The sequence below is a fragment of the Balaenoptera acutorostrata genome, chromosome 3 (assembly GCF_949987535.1).
Source record: "Balaenoptera acutorostrata chromosome 3, mBalAcu1.1, whole genome shotgun sequence".
Lineage (NCBI taxonomy): Eukaryota > Metazoa > Chordata > Mammalia > Artiodactyla > Balaenopteridae > Balaenoptera > Balaenoptera acutorostrata.
In genome coordinates this window covers 67809038-67828017 of record NC_080066.1, presented here as the reverse complement: position 1 = coordinate 67828017, position 18980 = coordinate 67809038, and the positions used below count along the sequence as shown (strand labels likewise).

The following is an 18980-nucleotide window of genomic DNA, read 5'->3' as shown; positions in this document are numbered from 1 at the left end:
CTGCAGACTGGTCCGGGTGGCAGCAAGATCTGCTCACGGAGGCTGTTCGTTGGTTTAAATTTAAGTAAACTTAAGTAAAAAGTCTAAATGATAATAAATTATAACATTGCAGAAGGGAGTAGAGTCGGAGTCTTCCCCCGGCCCCTCTTCATCCTCTCTGGAGCTGCCGGGGTGACCTGCTGCTCGTGCATCCTCCCAGAACGCTTTTCTAGAGACTCGAGCATCTGTGACATGTGTGTACACCCAGCACCTGGTTCTTTCCTCCCTTGCTTTTCCCTCAGAGATCTCTGTCTGACCCCCACAGAAGCCTCTCTGGCTTTTGAACAGCTGCGCGGTGTTCCATTTTCTGGACGAACCACAGGTGACTTAGGCTATTTTGAAGTTTGTGCCACTACAAAGTGCCAGCCTGACCATCCCTGTTTGTGGGGCTTGAGTTGCTGTGCGCAGATCCCGTTGTAGCTGTTTTACAGCTGAGACATGCTGGCAAGGGCGCCCCACTGGGCATGACGCCCCTGTACTCCCAGGCCCTGAGAGCGTAACACACAGCAGCAAGGAGGGCTTGGGAGAGCCGGAGAAAGATGCCCCAGGGAAGTGGGACTCGGGAGTAATCTCGAGATGATAAAAGGGTACATTTTGAAAAATAGCAGATAGCTTAAGCTTGATTTCTGCTGGGACAGGAGGGAAAAGATCACAAATGTAGCCAGAGAATTTAGTGATGCTTTTGGGGTTCCTGCATGAAAAAATTTTAGTCCCTTCCCTGGGAGAGTTTGTGGGCAAAGGGCCTGGCTCTCTAGTAGCGGTTTGTGGAAGCGGGAAGCTCTACAAGCAAGAACCCCACGTGTGGGTTATAGGTTAGGCAGATCTGACACAGAACTGTGCAGTGTCTCCACGTAGAGAAGAGTCTGGAGGCCTAGGCTTAGCTGAGACTCAGCCGTGGGACCAGGCCCCTCAGAAAAGAGATGGTGATATTAGTGGAGAAATAGCATGGAAGAGGGGGGAGAAAATCGTCCCGTTGTCTTCCAGACTTTCCAGACCCCAGAGAGGAGATTGCTTCTCTTTGAGGTGCCCTCCTGCAAGGGGAACTTGGACCAACCACAGGGATGACGACAAGGCCAAATTTGCATCCCATGAGGAATGGTTGAATGCACTGAGGTTTTTTAATGTGACGCTCAGAGAGGTGTGAGGGATTGTGAAGACAGCCTTGAGATATTTGATGGGTTTGTTTTCTGTGGTGCTGATGGGGAGAACTAGGGCTGATCCAATGGAGAGAGATTCCAGGGAGACAGATGGAGGCTCAATGAAACTTTGCAACACTCAGAGCTGCCTCAAGAGATGGTGAGCTCCCCATCCCTGGAAGCGTGCAAGCTGAAGCTGGAGAGTCACCTGGGGAAGCTGCTGTAAAAGGGATCTGTCACCACATGCAGGGGGAGGGGACTGGACCATTGCCCATCCTGCATATTTCCAACCAAAAAGGACCCCACTCACCCTTCCTCGCTCATGGCATGTCACCAAAGCGAGACCATGTAGGAGCCGGTCATCCCAGGGAAATGGAAGGCAGACAACGGTCGGTTGAGGACGGTAAGAGGAGCCCCAGTCTCGGAGGTTGAGGGTGTCCCGCTGTGTTCCAGGTTCTTCACGTGGAGGTTTGTGAGCACCCTGCGTGGGACGGACGTCCTGAATGACAGCTACGCCTGGCCCCTGCTCGTGTACATGGGCGCCAGCTGTGTGTACCCCCTCGCATCCAGCTGTGCACACACCTTCAGCTCCATGTCCAGGAACGCCCGGCACATCTGCTACTTCCTGGACTACGGCGCCGTCAACCTCTTCAGCCTGGGTACGTCAGGCCCTGCTCTTGTCTCCTCTTCCCTGTGACTGAACCACCTGCATCTTCCCCTGGGAGCTGGGGTCACCGTTAGGCTCTGGTGGGCTTCCGGAAGAGTCACAGCAATGCCAGTGCCCCTGCCCGGGTGCCTGATGAGTGTTTTATAAGAAACTTGTCCAAGGGCGTGCTGGCAAATATTTAACAACTGGCTCTCTGTGGACCAAAGTCCCGGTCTGTGGCGTTGGCAGGTTTGCTGTGGTGTAAATACTCCTGCCACGGCCGGCTTCAAGCCGCCAACGTCACTGAACACAGGGCTGGGGAGAGATGCGTGGTAGGTCCCCATTACGTAGCCATTCCTCTGTACAGATACAGCGGGTGCATTGACTGAACAGTTGTTGCTCTTGTTAATATGATGCATGTCATTGTAAGTTCATGTCATTCAGTTTTTAATGATGGCTGTGTTTAACAGTTGGCTTGCGAGTTCTCTGACACTAACAATCTGCTGTCACAGGCCAGGGGGAGCCAACTCCACACATCAGTGCTGGTCTCTGTCGTGCCCCGCAGAGAAGGGGGTGCTCACAGACCCCATCGGTCTGGAGGCTTGTAGGGGTTAGAGCTGCAGGGATAGAGTGAGGGGGGGTGGGGGGTTGACACCCTCTCCTCCTGTCTCCTCTCCTCTCTCCCAGTTGCGGGCATCTGTCTGTCCCCTTGCATCCCAGCTCTGGCTGCTTCCTCCCTCCTGATCCTGCTCCAGGTGTGAAAGCAAAGTCACCGTCTTCCCTTTGCCCAAGAGGGTGTGTGAGGACCTACCTCCATCCTATTCTCCCACCCCTCTCCCTCTCTCTTCACTAGTAACACACACGTACATACACATACACAAACCCATATACATAGACAAACATAGACACACACGCGCACACATACATGCACACATACACAATGCACACACACGCGCACGCACACACACGCGCACACATACATGCACACACACAATGCACACACACGCGCACACATACATGCACACACACACGCACACACACACACACACACGCGCGCGCGCGCGCGCGAGTCTCTACATGTTCACCACTCCTCAGTGCTCTGCTGCCCAGTCCCCACCGTTCACTAAAACTCTGGTTGCCGAGACCCCAGCCTCCTCCTGACTCTCAGGAGCCACGCAGGCCCCGTGGGCTCTCTCTCCAGCCTTTGATGCAGGGGCACCCCCGTGCTCCTCAAACCTCCCCTGCTTCCTCTGGCCCCTGTTGCATCACTCCCTCCTGGTTTTCCTCCCACGCATTCACATGCTCATCCTGCTTCGCCAGTTCCCCTTCCTCCGTCCCCCCATAGGTGCGCAAGCTGGGAGTCCATTCTTGGGCCTCTGTTCTTCCGTGGTCAGGCTCCCTGGGAGATCTCCTCTGCACCCACACCATCCCCCAACACCTCTGGGGGACACTCCCAAACCCCATCTCTAGTAAACTGCTCACCCAAGCTCCACACCACATCCAGCCCTGGGACCGAGACCGTCTACATCCTCCCCGTCCCCGCCCTTGCATCTACTCCCCTTCGAGTCAGAAATCTGTGAATAATCAAGTTCTCCCTGCCTCTCACTCCCCACTCATCCCACTTCACCATCCTGTCTAATCGGTTGGCAAACTCAGTTGAGTTTCTCCTACATACTTTTCAAATCGGCCGTGCCCCCATTGGCTTGGCTCAGTCCCTCACACCTCTCCCCTGGGCTTCACCCAGCTGCCGTGCGGGGTTTCCTCAAGGCCTCTGACCATGGCACCCCTCCCACTTCAACTTTTCCAGGTTCCCAGTTACCTGGGATGAAGTCCAAACTCCTTAACCCGGCAGCTTCCATCACCCTCGATCGCCTGCCCCAGACTCATTTATGATAAGAGCAAGCGTTTTGGAGGCATAACGGCAGGCTGCATGCCGAGCACCCGACCCACATCCCACATCACCAAGGGGTGGCATAACGCGGGGCTTAGCGGCCTAACTGCACCACCCCCTAATACTTATATGCTCTTAGGCAAGATACAGTTGGCATAGTATCTTCCTCATAGGAGTGTTATAAAGATTAAATGGGTTTTGTAAGTGAAGCGTGTCGGACAGTGCCTGGCACTTAGTAAGCAACAGAAGGTAGCGATTACCACGATTACCTAGTTAACTCTGACAGCAGGCCCCTGAGGTGAGGACCATCATTATACCCACGCTATAGGTGAGAACACTTAAGGTAAGTTACCCAGGTCACGCAGCTTGTGAATGGCAGAACCAGGGCCTGGGGGCCTCAGGGACCCTGCCTGTGGCTTCCTCCAAGTCCCCGGGCCTGGATCCACCTCCATGGAGCTCTGTCTGATTCCTTCATTTCTGCCCCTCACTGGGAACAACTCCCTGAGGACAGCCATGAGTCCTTCACATCTGGTTTTCCAGTCCGTAGCCCAGAGCCTGACATGGGGGTGTTCAGTAAACCTGGAAGGAAGGTCTAGTCAGTCGAGAGAGCCTGTGGGATCCACCTGGGACTTCCTTGTCTGCAGCCATCTCTCCTCCTCCCCGACCCCGTGGAAACCCTCAATCCCTGGAGGGTGGCGTTTGCTCAGCTTCCTCCCCGATGTCCAGCTGTTCTCCTCCCTCTTGGACCTCCTGCGCACTTTCACTAGGCTTTGACCATCTTAATCCCCTGCTCAGAAACCTTCGGTGGGCCCCCTATTGCCTGAAAGGGGACGTTCACTTTCCTTAGTCTGGCATCCAAAGGTGTCTCCTGCTCCCTGGAAAGACATCCCTGCCCTCAGGCACCTGTAAGAATCCCCTGTCTTCCAAGGATGCTTCCAAGGTCAGCCGCTTGACTGCATGCCTGCCCATCCTGAACGCCCACCTCTCCCTGGAACCCGCCTGGAGGCACTCACCAATTTCCCTTTCCACTGCGGTTTTTGGCAGGGACTGAGTCTCCTTCGCTCTTGTATCCCCCATGGAGCTTGGCCCCAGTCAATACACACAGAGCAGATGCATCCTGGTCCACGTGGGAGCTTCCCCATGGTGTCAGGCCTGAGGCAAGAATCTGTCCCCCTGGAGGCAGTTCCAGCTGAAATCTCACAGGTAGCCTGCAGGAGTGGGGAGCACTGTACCAGGAGTAGTGATTCTTGGCCCTTTCTGCCTGTATGACCCTGGGCACATCCCTGGGCTTCACTAGATTTCACCAGTCTCATGGGATCAAAGGCAGAGGTTGAACTTGCATGGCCTGAGGTTGAGCTCAGCCTTGAACTAGCATTCCAGGGTTCTTTGTTTTTGGATAACAGGTGTCCTTAGGCCTGATCTTAGGCTCTGGGCTGACAGGCCTGCAGCTGCCTCTCCCAAAAGGGACCCCAGCAGGTGAGGGTGCCTGGAGAGGCCATCTGGTCCAGGCTCCTGGACACATCTGTCCCCTTTGTAAAGGACAGTGATCTCCCCTGTTCTTTCAAACAAAAGCTGCAGCAGACAGGTCTCTAGAAGGTCCTTCAGTAACCCTTCTCTCACAAACTCCAAAACCTAAAACAAAACAAAATGCTGAGGCTAGCATCTCACGCCCAGCCTCTCAGCTGGCCAGTCCCCCAGCCCGCTGATGTGACACACCTGGCCTCAGCAAGGACCCTCCCTCATCCCACCCCCCCCTCCCCTGCAGCCTTGATTGTTCCACAAGGGACACCCATATCATCAGGCAGGTGAGATGTGTGCACACTCAGAGCAAAGCGGAGCACACTGGGGTGTCATCGTGGACCATAGTTAAAAGCAGGGACTGTTGCTGAACTGCCTGCGTTTGAAGCTTGGCTTTGCTGCTTTCTAGCTGTGTGCCCCTGGGAGGGTTACTAAACCTCTCTGTGCCTCCATTTCCTCATCTGTAAAATGAGGATAAGTGCAGGATTGATGTCAGAGGGTGGTTGTAAAGTTTATGTGAGTTAATGCCTGTCAAGCCCTTGGAGCAGTGCTGGGCTCACAGAACATTCTCATGCTGGAGGGTGGTGATGGGTGATGGCATAAGCAAGGGTGCAGCGGCAGGACTGCTCATGGTCTGTGGGGATGATGGGGGGCTCAGCCAGATGCCGGGGGAGGGGATTGGTCTTCCTAAGGAGCCCAGACAGTGCTGAGTCCTGGCTTATTGCCCAAGGCTGGTTTTTCTTCCCAGGCTCGGCCATCGCCTACTCTGCCTATGTGTTCCCGGACGCGCTGGTGAACACCGTCTTCCACGACTACTACGTGGCCCTGGCTGTGCTGAACACCAGCATTAGCACCGGCCTCTCCTGCTATTCCAGGTACCCGGCTGCTCTGTCTCAGATGGGATGGGGTGCGGGGTGGCGCGGAGCACACAGCTTCCTGGACTGTTGGAAGGGACAGTGGAAAAGACGCTCAGGAGCCTGGGACTCAGTTCCAGGTGGACTTCCAGTGGCTGGGCAGGACCAGCTTCACAGGCACACGCCTGTGCAGGCACTCAGGGCCCTGTGATCAAGAGGGCTCCCCACTTGGTTTAATTCCCTGCTGTTGTTGTTTCGAAACACTTAATGAGGTTTGAACAAGGGGGTCCCCCTACTTTCCTTCTGCTCTGGGCTCTACAAGTTATGTAGCTTGTCCTGTTGCTGAACAAGTCATTTATCCTCCTTGAACCTCAGTTTGCTTATCTATAAAATGGGGTCAAGGGAGTTCCCTGGCAGTCCAGTGGTTAGGACTTGGTGTTTTCACTGCTGTGGCCCAGGTTCAATCCCTGGTTGGGGAACTAAGATCCTGTAAGCTGTGTGGTGTGGCCAAAAAAAAAAAAAAAAAAGTGGGGTCAACACAGCTACCTTGTGAGACGGATGTAAGGATTACAGGTAATGTATCCAGAACACCTAACACTAGCCTGGCCCATAGGAGATGCCCCATAAATGGGCCATCTGCTAATAGGGACAGAGGGGGCCGGCCTATTGATAGAGGCACACCTTGGAGATACTGCAGGTTCGGTTCCAGACAACCGCAATAAAGCCAACATCACAATAAGGCAAGTCACACAAACTTTTTGGTTTCCCAGTGCATATAAAAGTTATATTTACACTGTAGTCTATTAAGTGTGCAATATTATGTCTAAAGAAACAATGTACACACCTTTATTAAAAAATACTTTATTGCTAAAAATGCTATCATCTGACAACACAGGGTTGCCATAAACCTTCAATTTGCAAAAACCACAATAAGGCAAAGTGCAATAAAACAAGATATGCCTATCTGTGTGGTGGGTGATGGATGATATTCAAATGTCCAACACATCCCCAGGGGAAGACCGGTGGCCATGAGTCATGCCCAGCTAACTGGCTCTTATTCCTTCCATTTTTTCCCTTCCACTCAAAGAAGCTCATTGGAGTATGAGTACAAGAGGCATTTTTTAGGATAACTACTCCAGTTTATTCAGCTCTTGGTAAAAATGAACTACCCGAAATTACTTGGGAAACCTCTGGAATGGTGGTGTTGGGGTAACATCCCTGTGTAGATGGTGCTGGGAGCTGGGGACCTTTCATAGTGGGTTAGGAAGAGCGCCAAGGAAGGCTGACGGTCACCCCTGGCCATCTGTCCCCCTACCCGCGACTCCACTGAGCCAGTTTGAGTCTTCCGCATAGACTGCTGCTGGCCTCACAGAATTCTTATTCCTGGCAGCCGCCAACTCTTCCCTCCCCAGGAGAAAACAGGGAGGGAGAGGTATGCTTCTGCAACTTCCCCGCAATGATTCTGGCTCCAGCTTTCTTTGGGTGACACTTTGGTTTTGTGGGATCCAGAGGTAGGCAAGTTCCCCAAACTTGACAGGTTGGTTTTCTTTAAAAATCAAAGGATAGAGCCTTAAACAGCATCGGGAATGCTTGCCCCAACTTGCCTTCCACTCACCTGTCCCGAGGCAGGTGGTGGGAAGCACGGAGCTGCTTGCCATGGGGGTGAGTCTCATTTCCAGGCTCAGTCTCTAGACTGGGCTTTGTGTTGCTTCGTCCCTGGGGTGGGAGTCGGGGGTAAACTCCCCGTTCCCTCTTCCTGGAAGTCAGAGCGCCCCTCCAGCTGTGAGGAGATAGGGTCTGCCCAGAGGGTAGAAAACTGAATCAGACATCATGGGGTTATTATTTCCTTCTCCCCCAGTTCCTCAAGGGCTCTGGCGATTAAAAGCTCTTTCTGAAGCGCAACCTCTGTGCCAGGCCAGAGCTGTGAGGGCTGCCACGGATGGGGGAGAGGAGGAGATTGGGTCCCTGCCTTGGGTGAGACAAGGCGTAACATACATAGAAAAGTAGCACTGATGCTAAAAACAGCCCAAGAGAGATGAAGCGTGGCCCGGAGGCACAGTGCCCGGATGCGAGGGCTCACCGACGGGCCTGGGCCAAAGACACACCTGGATCAGGTGCTTGGACGAGCCACTGTCCTGCCTGGTTAGCTCCTGCGGGGCTGTGTGGCTCTGCTGTTGCGAACTTAGGATCAGAGGGAGGCGAGCACTGCGGGCTGGTGGGGCAGGTGGGCTTCACGGGTGGAAGAAACAGTCCCGCCATTCATGATCCAGGACTGCTTTCCCATGAACTCCCAATGCAAATTCTTGGAACTTTTTTTTTTCTTTTTTAATCTTCCTGAATCACCTATAAGCCATGAGGGTATATTGTTTTCTTCTAGCCAGGAGTCCTCCCTGATTATTCAGGTACAATGAATGGGTCTTTTTTTCCTTTTTTTGTTTCTTTTTAATTTATTATTTTTGGCTGTGTTGGATCTTCGTTGCTGTGCACGGGCTTTCTCTAGTTGTGGCGAGGGGGGGCTACTCTGTTGCGGTGCGCAGGCTTCTCATTGCGGTGGCTTCTCTTGTTGCGGAGCTCGGGCTCTAGGCGCACGGGCTTCAGTAGTTGTGGCTCGTGGGTTCAGTAGCTGCAGCATGCGGGCCCTAGAACGCGTGGGCTTGAGTAGTTGTGGTGTGCAGGCTCAGTAGTTGTGGCTCGCGGGCGGTAGAGTGCAGGCTCAGTAGTTGTGGCGCATGGGCTTAGTTGCTCGGCGGCATGTGGGATCTCCCCGGACCAGGGCTCGAACCCGTGTCCCCTGCATTGGCAGGCGGATTCTTAACCACTGCACCACCAGGGAAGTCCCTGAATGGGTCTTTTGGATGTGACATGCCTGGCACCTTTAGACAAACTTGTTTGGCAGGGCAGGTTGGCCAGGAATCTCTTGAATGTCCATTTGGGGCTTCTCCCTTGTCAATGAAATGGATTATTTCTGTTTATGGGGTATATCTGTGGCTGTTTCATCCATCCATCTATCCATCCATCTACCTACCTATCCATCTTCCCACCCATCCATCCATCTACCCAGCCATCTATCCATCCACCCATCCACTTATTCAGTTTATCCACCTATCCACCCATCCACCCATCCATCCATCCATCCATCCATCCATCTATCCACCCACCCATTCATGCATCGATCTACCCACCCAACCACCCATCCTTCCATCAGTGCATCCAACCAACCACTCAACATTCCTTAAATGCCTGCCATGCTCCGAGTGTCACGTTAAGATCTGGGAATACAGGGGTGAGTGAGGCTCAGTCCTTGTCCTCAGAGAGTGCCCCATGCAGTATGAGAAGCAGACTGCAGACCCTCAAAAAGTCCAGATGGAGTCATCATTTCCTTTAAAGGCCGGCCAGAGGAAAAGGCTTTCAGTGTGTAGCATTACAGGATATAACATAAGCAAATAATTATAATACAAAATGACACTTGCTTGGATTCCCAGGCTTCTGCGAAGTGGCCTTAGGAATGAGTATTGAGGAAGGTTGAACACTTTAGCTGGAGAGGAGGGAAGGGCCTTTTGGACAGAGCCAACAGCCTGGACAAGGGCGAGGGCCCGGAGAGGATGGGATGGCATTGGGAGGCAACAAGGAGCTTCAGAGTTGCCAGAGCCTGTGGGGCTGGAAGCGGGGAGAGAAGCTAGAGGGGGGCTAGAGAGAGGCGGGGGAAATGGAAGCACCTCTTGTGTCCTACAGAGGACTGGCCCTGTACTCGTGAAGGACAGTAAACTTCCTAGGAAGACAATTCTGTGGACTCAGCTCCCGTGCCCTGTGGGGCTTAAGTGGGGGCTTGGGGGACAGAAAGGGAGAGAGGGGCAAACGCCACATGCTCAGAGTCAAGGATAGAGTGGGACGTCCCCCCGTGGGCCCATCCGGCCTCCTTCGCATCCTGTCCGCTCTCCTTTCCGTGTGTCGGTGGATCCCTGCTCTTACAAGGCCCATCCCCTTTGTTTTCATTCTCTGTCTTTGTCTTCAGTGTCTGAGGAGTGAGGAAGGGGACTCGTGTGTGGGGAGAGGCTCTGGCCCTGATTAACTTCAGGAAAAGCAGGTGGAGGAGGGTGAGGGCCGTCTGGGGTCCCGATTTCACAGACTTGCTGTGCGGCCTCTGGCCAATCACGACCTTTAAACAGGGGCATCTAAGAAGATGTCCCCTGGGTTCCTTCTGGTTTGGGCATTCTATGATGCCCGCTTCAGCGCCTTTTCTAAGATTTCTCTCCTTGCCTTCTTCCCTACCCCCCAAGCCCACGTCTGCCTCCCCCCTCCCGCTCCATCAGTCCGTGGTATGGCCGGGAGTGGCCGAGAACCACCTCCTTCCCTGAGCGGCAGACCATGGAGCTCAGGAGTCGTGCTTTAGTCATCCACATGCTTCCCAGAGTAGCGTGGTCCTAGTGGCGTTCATTCCCTTACGATACATGTCTGTTAGGAGACGTGGGCTCCCCCAACTGGTCTTTCGATCCTTATTATCATGGAATTCAGTTCAAAGGAACACGTTCCAGAAAACTGCTTTCTTGTTCTGCAGCATTTGAGGAGGGGAAATGACAGAACGCGTGACCTCTCTGTGGCTCTCGGAGCCAGGTGAGGGTGACAGAGACCCTGCCTGCTCATACCCGCCGACCACCCGAAAGGCCGGGAAGGCACCACCACTCTCTCAGGAATGTTAGTTACACAGTGTTTGCTGTTCACCACGGGTCACCGTACGCACTTTTCTGTTCATCCATTCAAAGCGTCCAGCCGTTGGTTTTCTGACACATACTTGCTCAGTGAGATGCCTTGTGGTCGGTGCTGTGAGGGAGAGATGAATTTTCATCCTTGGTGGATAGTGAGCTGTGCTGTGAGAGCCTTGCCGTGGCAGTGCTGTCGTGGCAGCTCAGAGAGGCATGGGGCAGGCCTGGAAGGGGGTTTGGAGATCAAGGCTGGAGACAGGAGGCTTAGCAGACAGTGGTTCTCAGATACATCTGGAGGTCAGAGGGCTAGTCAGATGACAGAGTGCTGCTAGGGCCAGGGGCCAGCACGTGGAAATGTCCACATTCCTGCTATGTCACCCACACAACAACCAAACTACCATAACACCCGCCCCCATCACACATACAGACACACCTCTGCAACAGGATGATGTTTCCAAAGGCCCACTTGTTTCAAGCACTAGTTCCAGAATTCACCTGCAAATCTTTCCAGCTTTGGTTGCAACAAGAATTTATCAGGTTTCAGAATAGACTGGTATTGTATCAACCCTCTCTTGCTGGAGGCTTCTCCCAAAATCCAGTGTTTCCTGCTCACCTGGTTCTAGGCAGAGGAGGCCTGGCTCCCTGGCTCCCTGACTCCCAGCTCTGGGGTGCAGGGATTGCCTTACCAGGCAAGGCTTTGGAGACTTTGGGGTGTGGGGTGCTTTGGAGGACGCTGTGGCTCCCTCCCATCCCTCTCGGAATCTCTGGCTGTGGCGACACCCTGTGGCCTGATTCGGAATTGCACCTTGTTAGTGGGAGGCACCCCCCCCACCCCCACCCCCATCTCTGTGGCTGCTGGCCCTTCTGCCTCTTACTCTTTGTTGCTGTCTCTCTTCTGTTCTGCTTTTTCTCCTTTTTCCCCCTGTAGACTCAGCTTTGCAGCTGGAGAGGCTGGTTCGTTTGCCCTTGGGAAAGTACTTTATCAGGCCGGGCGAAATGTCTCAAGTCGCAGGAAATCCATGGTTTGGGGGATGGCCCTTGCCAACCAGAGCCAGCCTTCTTCCTGTGTAAGTGGACGCAGAAAGAGCGTGCTTTAATAGCGAGTCTCTTTACACCCAGAGGTGATAGGCGGTGGCAGTGCATGGGGAGGGAGGGAGTGGGCTTGCCGTGGTTGGACAGGGTCTGCCAGCGTGGACTGAGAAGGCCATCGAGATGGGCCCTGGTTCCTGGGGCAGCGGGAATGTGTTCCGATTGCCTCCTGGGGGGCAGAGGGGTGTCTGTAAGGTAAGGACAGAGGCTGGCTAGTGGTCAGATGCCCGCTCTGCCTGCCCAAGGGGAGAGGGTGGGAAGCCAGCCAGATGGCCCTGCCTGTAAATCCTAGCTTTGCCTCTTATTAGCTCCTGTGATTTTAGGCAAATCACCCAGAACTCATCTGGTCCCTCCTGTTCCTATTTTCTGGTACGACGTAGCTACAGGATGGGGAGGGCAAGAGGATGGCTCCTACAACACACATTATTTTTAAAAGCTGCCATTTCCTGAGTGTTACTCTGTGCCGTGCACAGCTGTAAGTTCTTTGCGAGCATCATTTTATCAAACCCTTGCAACAATCCCTTGCAGGGATTCTGTTGTTGTCCCTATGTTACACATGAGGGTTTTGGGGCACACAAGGGTCACATCACCTGCTGGATGACATGGTCACAAAGGGCAGGGACAGGATCAGACTCAGGGTGTCTGCCAGATCGTGGCCCTGTGCAGCCTCACCAATCCCGGGGGTTTGTGGTTCCTTCCAAGGCTGGGGTTCTGTTCTGGTGGACGATGAATTGAGGTCCCTTATTTCCCCTCCTCCTTCTTGAACTTCTCTTCCATCTCTGCCCAGTGTCCACAGGGTCAGGAAAGAAGGAGGGACATGCCCATGGGCTGGAGCAAAGTTGGAGCTGATCTCTGGAGGTTGTGGGGCTTCTCGGGGTCCACGGTGGCCGCCTCTTACCCAGAACAGGGATCCCCAGGCTGGGCTGCCCTGAGAGCTGGACAGCACACAGCAGCCTGGCGATGTCACGTCCTCAGACACGATGCTGAGCTGGACGCTGGGGATGGAGAGCTGAGCAGACCCAGCTCTGCCCTCGAGGGGAGTTCCCCGACCACTCAGGAGGCAGATGTGGGCGTCTCTGCCATTTTCCACGCCAAAGGATGTGGGCACAGTGGGGCTTGTAGTCAGGTGACTGCACTGGCTTGTAGGGGACGTGAATAACCTGGAGGGGGAGATGGGCCCGAGCTGCAGGGGCAGCAGACTATGTTTGGTGGAGAAGGGGCAGGCCAGTGGGCTGGGACGGGGTATCTGGGGAGCAGAGGTGAGGAGCAGTGGTGGGACATAGACTCCACCCCCGCTGGAGAGTGTGATGAGGGGCAGAACTGTCGAGGCGGGGCTGAGATGGCCCCAGCGCCTCCCTCATCTTACGGGCTGCACCAGAACAGCTACCCCACGAGCCTCGGCGCCCGGGCTCTGCACACCACCCTTGGGGGTCCTCTGGCCTCGCAGCCCTGTGGGCACCAAGGGAGGATCCATCCCCCACAGTACGCTGTGCTGCTGAAGCGGGTACCTGCCCTGCCTCCATGCCCAGCCTGGGCGTGTGAGCTCTCCCTCGCTCACAGTTCAGGGCTGTGGTTTCATGTGGAGCCTCTCCTTACCCCTCCCCTCCCAGTATCCAGCCTGCCATCTGTGCTGCCCGGCTCCCCACCCCCTCAGCTGCTGCCCCCTCCTCAGGCTGGGCCCAAGCCAGCTGAGGCCCCATCGTGTTCCATCCAGGAGGAGCTGCCTGTCTTTGCGACAGTCAGCACCACTCGTTTTAATGCTGGCTTCATCTGTCTTTGAACCGGAGCCAGGTGGGGGTGATGATGAAAGAGAGAAGGAAGGACCATGCTTCCTCAGTTTCCCCAGCCCAGTATCCCTATGTGTGGTATTAAATATTCCAGAAATCTCTTAAGTAATTAAGCACCTAATTGCACCCAGGGCTTGTGCAGGGTAATCAGCTGGCACCTCTGACTAATTAAGCATCTCAACCTTCGCAGAGGTGCTCGCCCCAGGAGCCTGTGCCATCGGGCCCACCCGCTCCGCACATGTCTCCCTGTCCTGGTGGTTACTGGACTTCTAGAAGGCTCTTTGGCAGCTAGATAACTTGGCCCTTGAAGGGCTTCTGCTCAGTGCCTCCTTCCTGACTTTGTCTGGATGCCATTGCTTCTCAGGATGCTGGGAGATGGTTGCCCCCTCCCCGCCCACCCTGAGCTCTTTTCACATCTGAGACTGAGCCGTTCCCATCAGGGTGGGAGAAGTGGAGAGCGCTGGTGGAGAAGCTGCTGGCCATAGGGGGTGCTTGTGCAAAAATGCTTGTCCTTCGTGGGTGACTCACCCTTGGTTATTTTGAATATGCATGTGTGTGTTATTTACTGAAACTCTTTTTTCATTCTCATTTCTCCCCCCTTTCCTTCCCTGATTTAGGTTTCTTGAGGTCCAGAAGCCCAGGCTCTGTAAGATGCTTCGTGTCCTGGCCTTCGCTTATCCCTACACCTGGGACTCCCTTCCCATCTTCTCCAGGGTAAGGGCCCAGCTCCAACCCCTCTCTGCCTGTTGGCAACATCAGGGAATCAATTGTGTCCTGAGCTCTGGGGGTCAGAGCGCCGTCCTGGTCACAGTGGGACACACAGGAGTAGAGCCCCAGGTGCTCCCTTAATGGCACTTGCAGACTAGTTAAGAGACGGCATGAACCCAGAGGCCCTGATGAACATGGGAGATGCACCAGTGGCCAGTGCTGACTGGGGGCTCAGGAGCCATCGCAGAGGGCTGGGCAGGGGAGGCAGCCTGGGGTTTAGTAGAGTGACCAGGAGAGCGGGCTCTGGAGGCAAATCTCTAATATTTACTCACTGCAAGACGTTGGACGAGTTATCTTCCACCTCTGTGTCTTGATTTCCCTCATCTGTAAAATGGCCTGGTAATAACACCTCCTTTTGTCAGGCTGTGGGGAGGATTATATGAGACAATGTGTAAAGTGCTAGCTGGTGGTGAGAGTCCAGTAAATGCAGTATTATATATTATCATCAATTAACATAGTAGTAGTAGTGAAGGAAAATGTACGAATGAAGGTCTTAAAGGGTAGATGGGAATTAGGTGGAGAACACAAAGGAAGAGGGTGTAGGAGGAAAGACAAGAAGGGGGAAAGTTCATGCACGTTCAAATCCCAGTCCCATTGCTCATTGGCTGTGTGACCCTAGGCAATGAACATAAGCTCTCTGAGCCTCAGTTTCCTCATCTTTTTTTTAAAAAATTTTTAATTTTTTATAAATTTATTTTATTTGTTTATTTTTGGCCGCGTTGGGTCTTCGTTGCTGCGCGGGCTTTTCTCTAGTTGCAGCGAGCCAGGGCTGCTCTTTGTTGCGATGCGTGGGCTTCTTATCGCAGTGGCTTCTCTTGTTGCGGAGCATGGGCTCTAGTTGCCCAGGCTTCAGTAGTTGTGGCACGCAGGCTCAGTAGTTGTGGCTTGCAGGCTCAGTAGTTGTGGCGCATGGGCTGAGTTGCTCTGCGGCATGTGGGATCTTCCCGGACCAGGGCTTGAACCCGTGTCCCCTGCATTGGCAGGCGGATTCTTAACCACTGCGCCACCAGGGAAGTCCTCCTCATCTTTAAATGAGGCTGACATCCTGTCCTTCACAGCGGGGTAGAGGAGAATAAGCAAATAAACAGCACTGATGGGCTCAGCAATGCCAAGCCCAGGCCCAGTGGGTGGAGTTCCCCTCCCAGAGGCAGCGTAAGGGTCTGCTGCATGAGGCCAGGATGGCAGTGCCCAGGGATACAGGAGAGGGGTCGAGCTGGCTTCATTCGCTGAGGCACTGAGCGTGTGCTCCTGCTCAGTTCGCGTGGGCCTGGGGGAGACCCAGAGATGGGGATGCAGCCCATTTCCTTGAATCCTTCTTCGAGGACACAGACCACACACAGGAAACCAGAGCAAAGAACAAGCCAGTCCCACAAGGCCACCAAGGCATACAGCACAGGTCTTGCTATTATGAGCGCTGGGTGCTCCTGGCACTCGGCTGCGTCAGCCAGTGGGCAGCGGGGGGAGGGGAGGGCTTACCCTAAGTGGTGATGTGTCTGAGCACACAGGCTCTGGAAGCAGCCTGACTTCACTGCCAGTGAGTGGTTTGCAAGTCCCCCTCCAGCCCAGTTTCCTCATCTGCGAAATGGGGGGAATAGTGTCTGCCTTGGGGTCATTGCTGAGGCTCCGATGAAGTGATGCACGTAAAAGGCCTGGCCTAGTGCCCTCCGTAGAGGTGGCTGCCGCCGCTATTTATAACAATCGTACAAAAACCGTGCTGAACTCCACACCAGGGTAATGTCCGTAATTAATAGTTTTTGATGACTCAGAAGGCCGTCCAGGGATTTTTAGGCCTTAAAGCCTTAATTAGGAGCATCAATTCAGGGGATGTGCTGGTTAGAAGTGAGTTCAAGTGTGAATAGGCCATTTTTTACTATACTTACGTTTTAGCCCCAGGAAAAAAGTAGCGATATATCTAACTGGATTTTTCTTTTCCTTTCATTTTGTCTTCACTTCTGTTGTTTTTCTTTTCTTCCTTCCTTTCTTTCTTTCTTTCCTTTTTCTCTCTTTTTTTTTTTTGGAATTAAATAATCCAAAGGCTCTCATGAGCATGCGGGGGATTAAAATACAGTTGCCTTGGGTCTCAGTTGATCACACTCAGAACAGGAAGCCTGCTCACACGGTCCCTGCGAGTTCCCTTTCCAAACCACACAACTGGAGAGGGAACGGCCTTGGCCCACAGAGTCCATACATTTGCACGGGGATGTCCGCAGGCCTCCTCTCAAGACCAGACGTACGTTCCTTCCTTCCTCTCTCTCTTTCTTTCTTTCCTTCTCTTTTTTAAAATTTTTACTTTATAATGAATATAGTTGACTAACAATGTTGTGTTAGTTTCAGGTATACAACAAAGCGATTCAGTGATACATATGCATGTATCTATTCTTTTTCAAATTCTTTTCCCGTTTAGGTTATTATAGAATATTGAGTTCCCTGTGCTATATAGTATGTCCTTGTTGGTTATCTATTTTAAGACCTGACGTTTCTTTAAATACCTGCAGCTATTCCTGTTCCCTGGGGAGAGTGCACAGAATGAAGCCAGCTTGTACCATCAGAAGCACATGGCCATGACCCTCCTGGCCTCTTTCCTCTACTCCGCGCATCTGCCGGAGCGCCTGGCTCCTGGACGCTTCGACTACATCGGTGAGTGCCTGGTGGCCCCGATGCCCCTTGCCCTCCTGTCCAAGGAGGGTGCCCATCCCTGACACCAGTGCACATAGTTGCAAAGAGAGGCTGGGGCAGGGAGAGAAGCAATTCTTCAGGAAGTTCTCCAGGCACAGACCAAGGTTAGTGAAATTGTAAGGTGACAGAGGCCAGGATGTACGTAGCCAGTGGACGACCAGGGAGGATGGCGGAGGATGGAGAGGAGGTGGATCTAGGATTCTAAAGCATTTCCAGCAGGTGTGGGGACAGGAGAGTCCCATTATTACCTAGAATGTGAAATCCTGTTATTAAATGAACATGTAAGGCAGCCGTAAAGGGGAAGAGGAAAGACAGAGTACAGCTGGCTCTGAGGGTACCAGCTGGCAGGGGGCTGTGCTGAGGAGAGGAAAGTGTCTTTGTCTCGTTCCGGTGGGTACGATGGGGCCAGGAATCGGGGTAGAGCAGTGGTTCTCAGGTATGGCCCCTGGACCAACGTTCTCAGCACCACCTGGGAACGTGCAGATTCTCGGCTCCCAGCCCCCAGACATCCCGTGTCTCAGAAGCTGTGTGATTCTCCAGGTGAGCCTGAGCTCACTCAGGTTAGAGAAGCCATGTGGTGGAGAGGAGGTGTCGGAACCACAGGGGTTTACACCTGCCGGCAGGGTTCCTTCCTCTCTGTCTAGGGAAGTGGGTGGCACTGCGGAACGTGTCTCCTCCACCCTGGCTCTGGGACTGGCTGGAGGAGGGACCCTTGGGCCACTTCTGGTGAGGCTGATGAGTCCTGGGATGAGAGCTCCTTAGATAAGCTATCAATACCATGGGGATTCAGATCCTCATCCCCAGGTGGCGGGCAGGAACCTTGGTTCTCCCCAAGCCCATTTTGTCCATGGGTTTCCATCTTCTGCCCAAGACACATGGCCAGATTTTGCTTTGTTTGCTCTGATTAGAGTTTCATCTCCTTTACTTCTTCTCTCCTGCCAGAAGGGATTACAATGAGCAAAATGCTTAGAGGGCAGATTTCAAAAAAGGAGGGAGATGAGAGGGCCAGGGGATTTGAACCTGCCTACGGAAACTGCCCAGCACGTCCACGGCTCCAGCTCCAGCCAGATGAAGTAGAGGTGGTAGTGTACGAAGTCTGTGGGGGGCAGGAAAAACAGCCCTGAGCCTTGTTTTTCCAGCTCTGGCTTCTTAATAACATTTTATTTACTCGCCTCTATCCTGTCCTCCTGGGCCTAGAGCAGAAAGACACTCCTATGGGGGGGAGATTGACCAGATGGGCAGTTAGTAACAGATCTTTAACAAAGGGTTTGGAAAGTTCTCCGTCCTTAAATAACAGAGTCAGTCAGATGCTGGACTCCGTCTCCAACGCCCACAGGAAGTTCCTCCCTATTCCTGCCGGGCGGGATTGTTGAAATCGCTCTTCCTGCTACAGGCACATTTCACATCTGTTCAGTGCTCGTGGCTCTTCTGTCTTTTTATCTCCTGCCCTAACAGAGACAGGTTTGTGCCTCAGTTGGTGAGCACAGCTGGTCACCTCCTTCTGCTTGGCCCTGTGTCCTTGGAGTACACGGCTCTCGCCGGATAAGGAACCACTTCGTTGCATCACACACAGATTTGGAAATTGGACACAGCCCAGTAGTATGGCTTGAGTGAGGCAGGGGTGGTCCCTCCAGGCACACTTCCTCCCTGGGGGATGCAGGCTGGGGTGCTGACAGCTCCCTGCCCTAAGGAACTCGTTGGCCACCTACTCAACTCTCCTACATCCTCATTCCTGACTCTGCCCTTGCTCAGTTGGGCAGATGGCCAGGCTGGTCCCTTCTGTGGACACATTTATTGAATACTTACTCTGGGTTAAGTCCTGGGGGTACAACACTGCATTCTTTTTTTTTTTTTTTTTAACTGAAGGAGAATCTTT

General features: G+C 53.5%; 1 protein-coding gene across 5 annotated transcripts in view; it reads left to right on the top strand.

Annotated features, from left to right (window-relative positions):
• The window catches only part of PAQR5 (progestin and adipoQ receptor family member 5), an 88149-nt gene that overhangs the window by 64682 nt on the left and 4487 nt on the right, over nt 1-18980 (top strand). For 3 of the 5 annotated variants that reach the window (XM_057544218.1, XM_057544217.1, XM_007197796.3), the window contains 4 exons: nt 1629-1834; nt 5979-6105; nt 14278-14374; nt 16924-17065. In XM_057544218.1, coding sequence (XP_057400201.1) covers nt 1629-1834; nt 5979-6105; nt 14278-14374; nt 16924-17065 — 572 coding nt within the window. Of the gene's footprint in view, nt 1-112; nt 234-1628; nt 1835-5978; nt 6106-14277; nt 14375-16923; nt 17066-18980 lie in introns of all 5 variants that reach the window. The other 2 variants (XM_007197798.3, XM_057544219.1) reach the window with 1 other exon arrangement.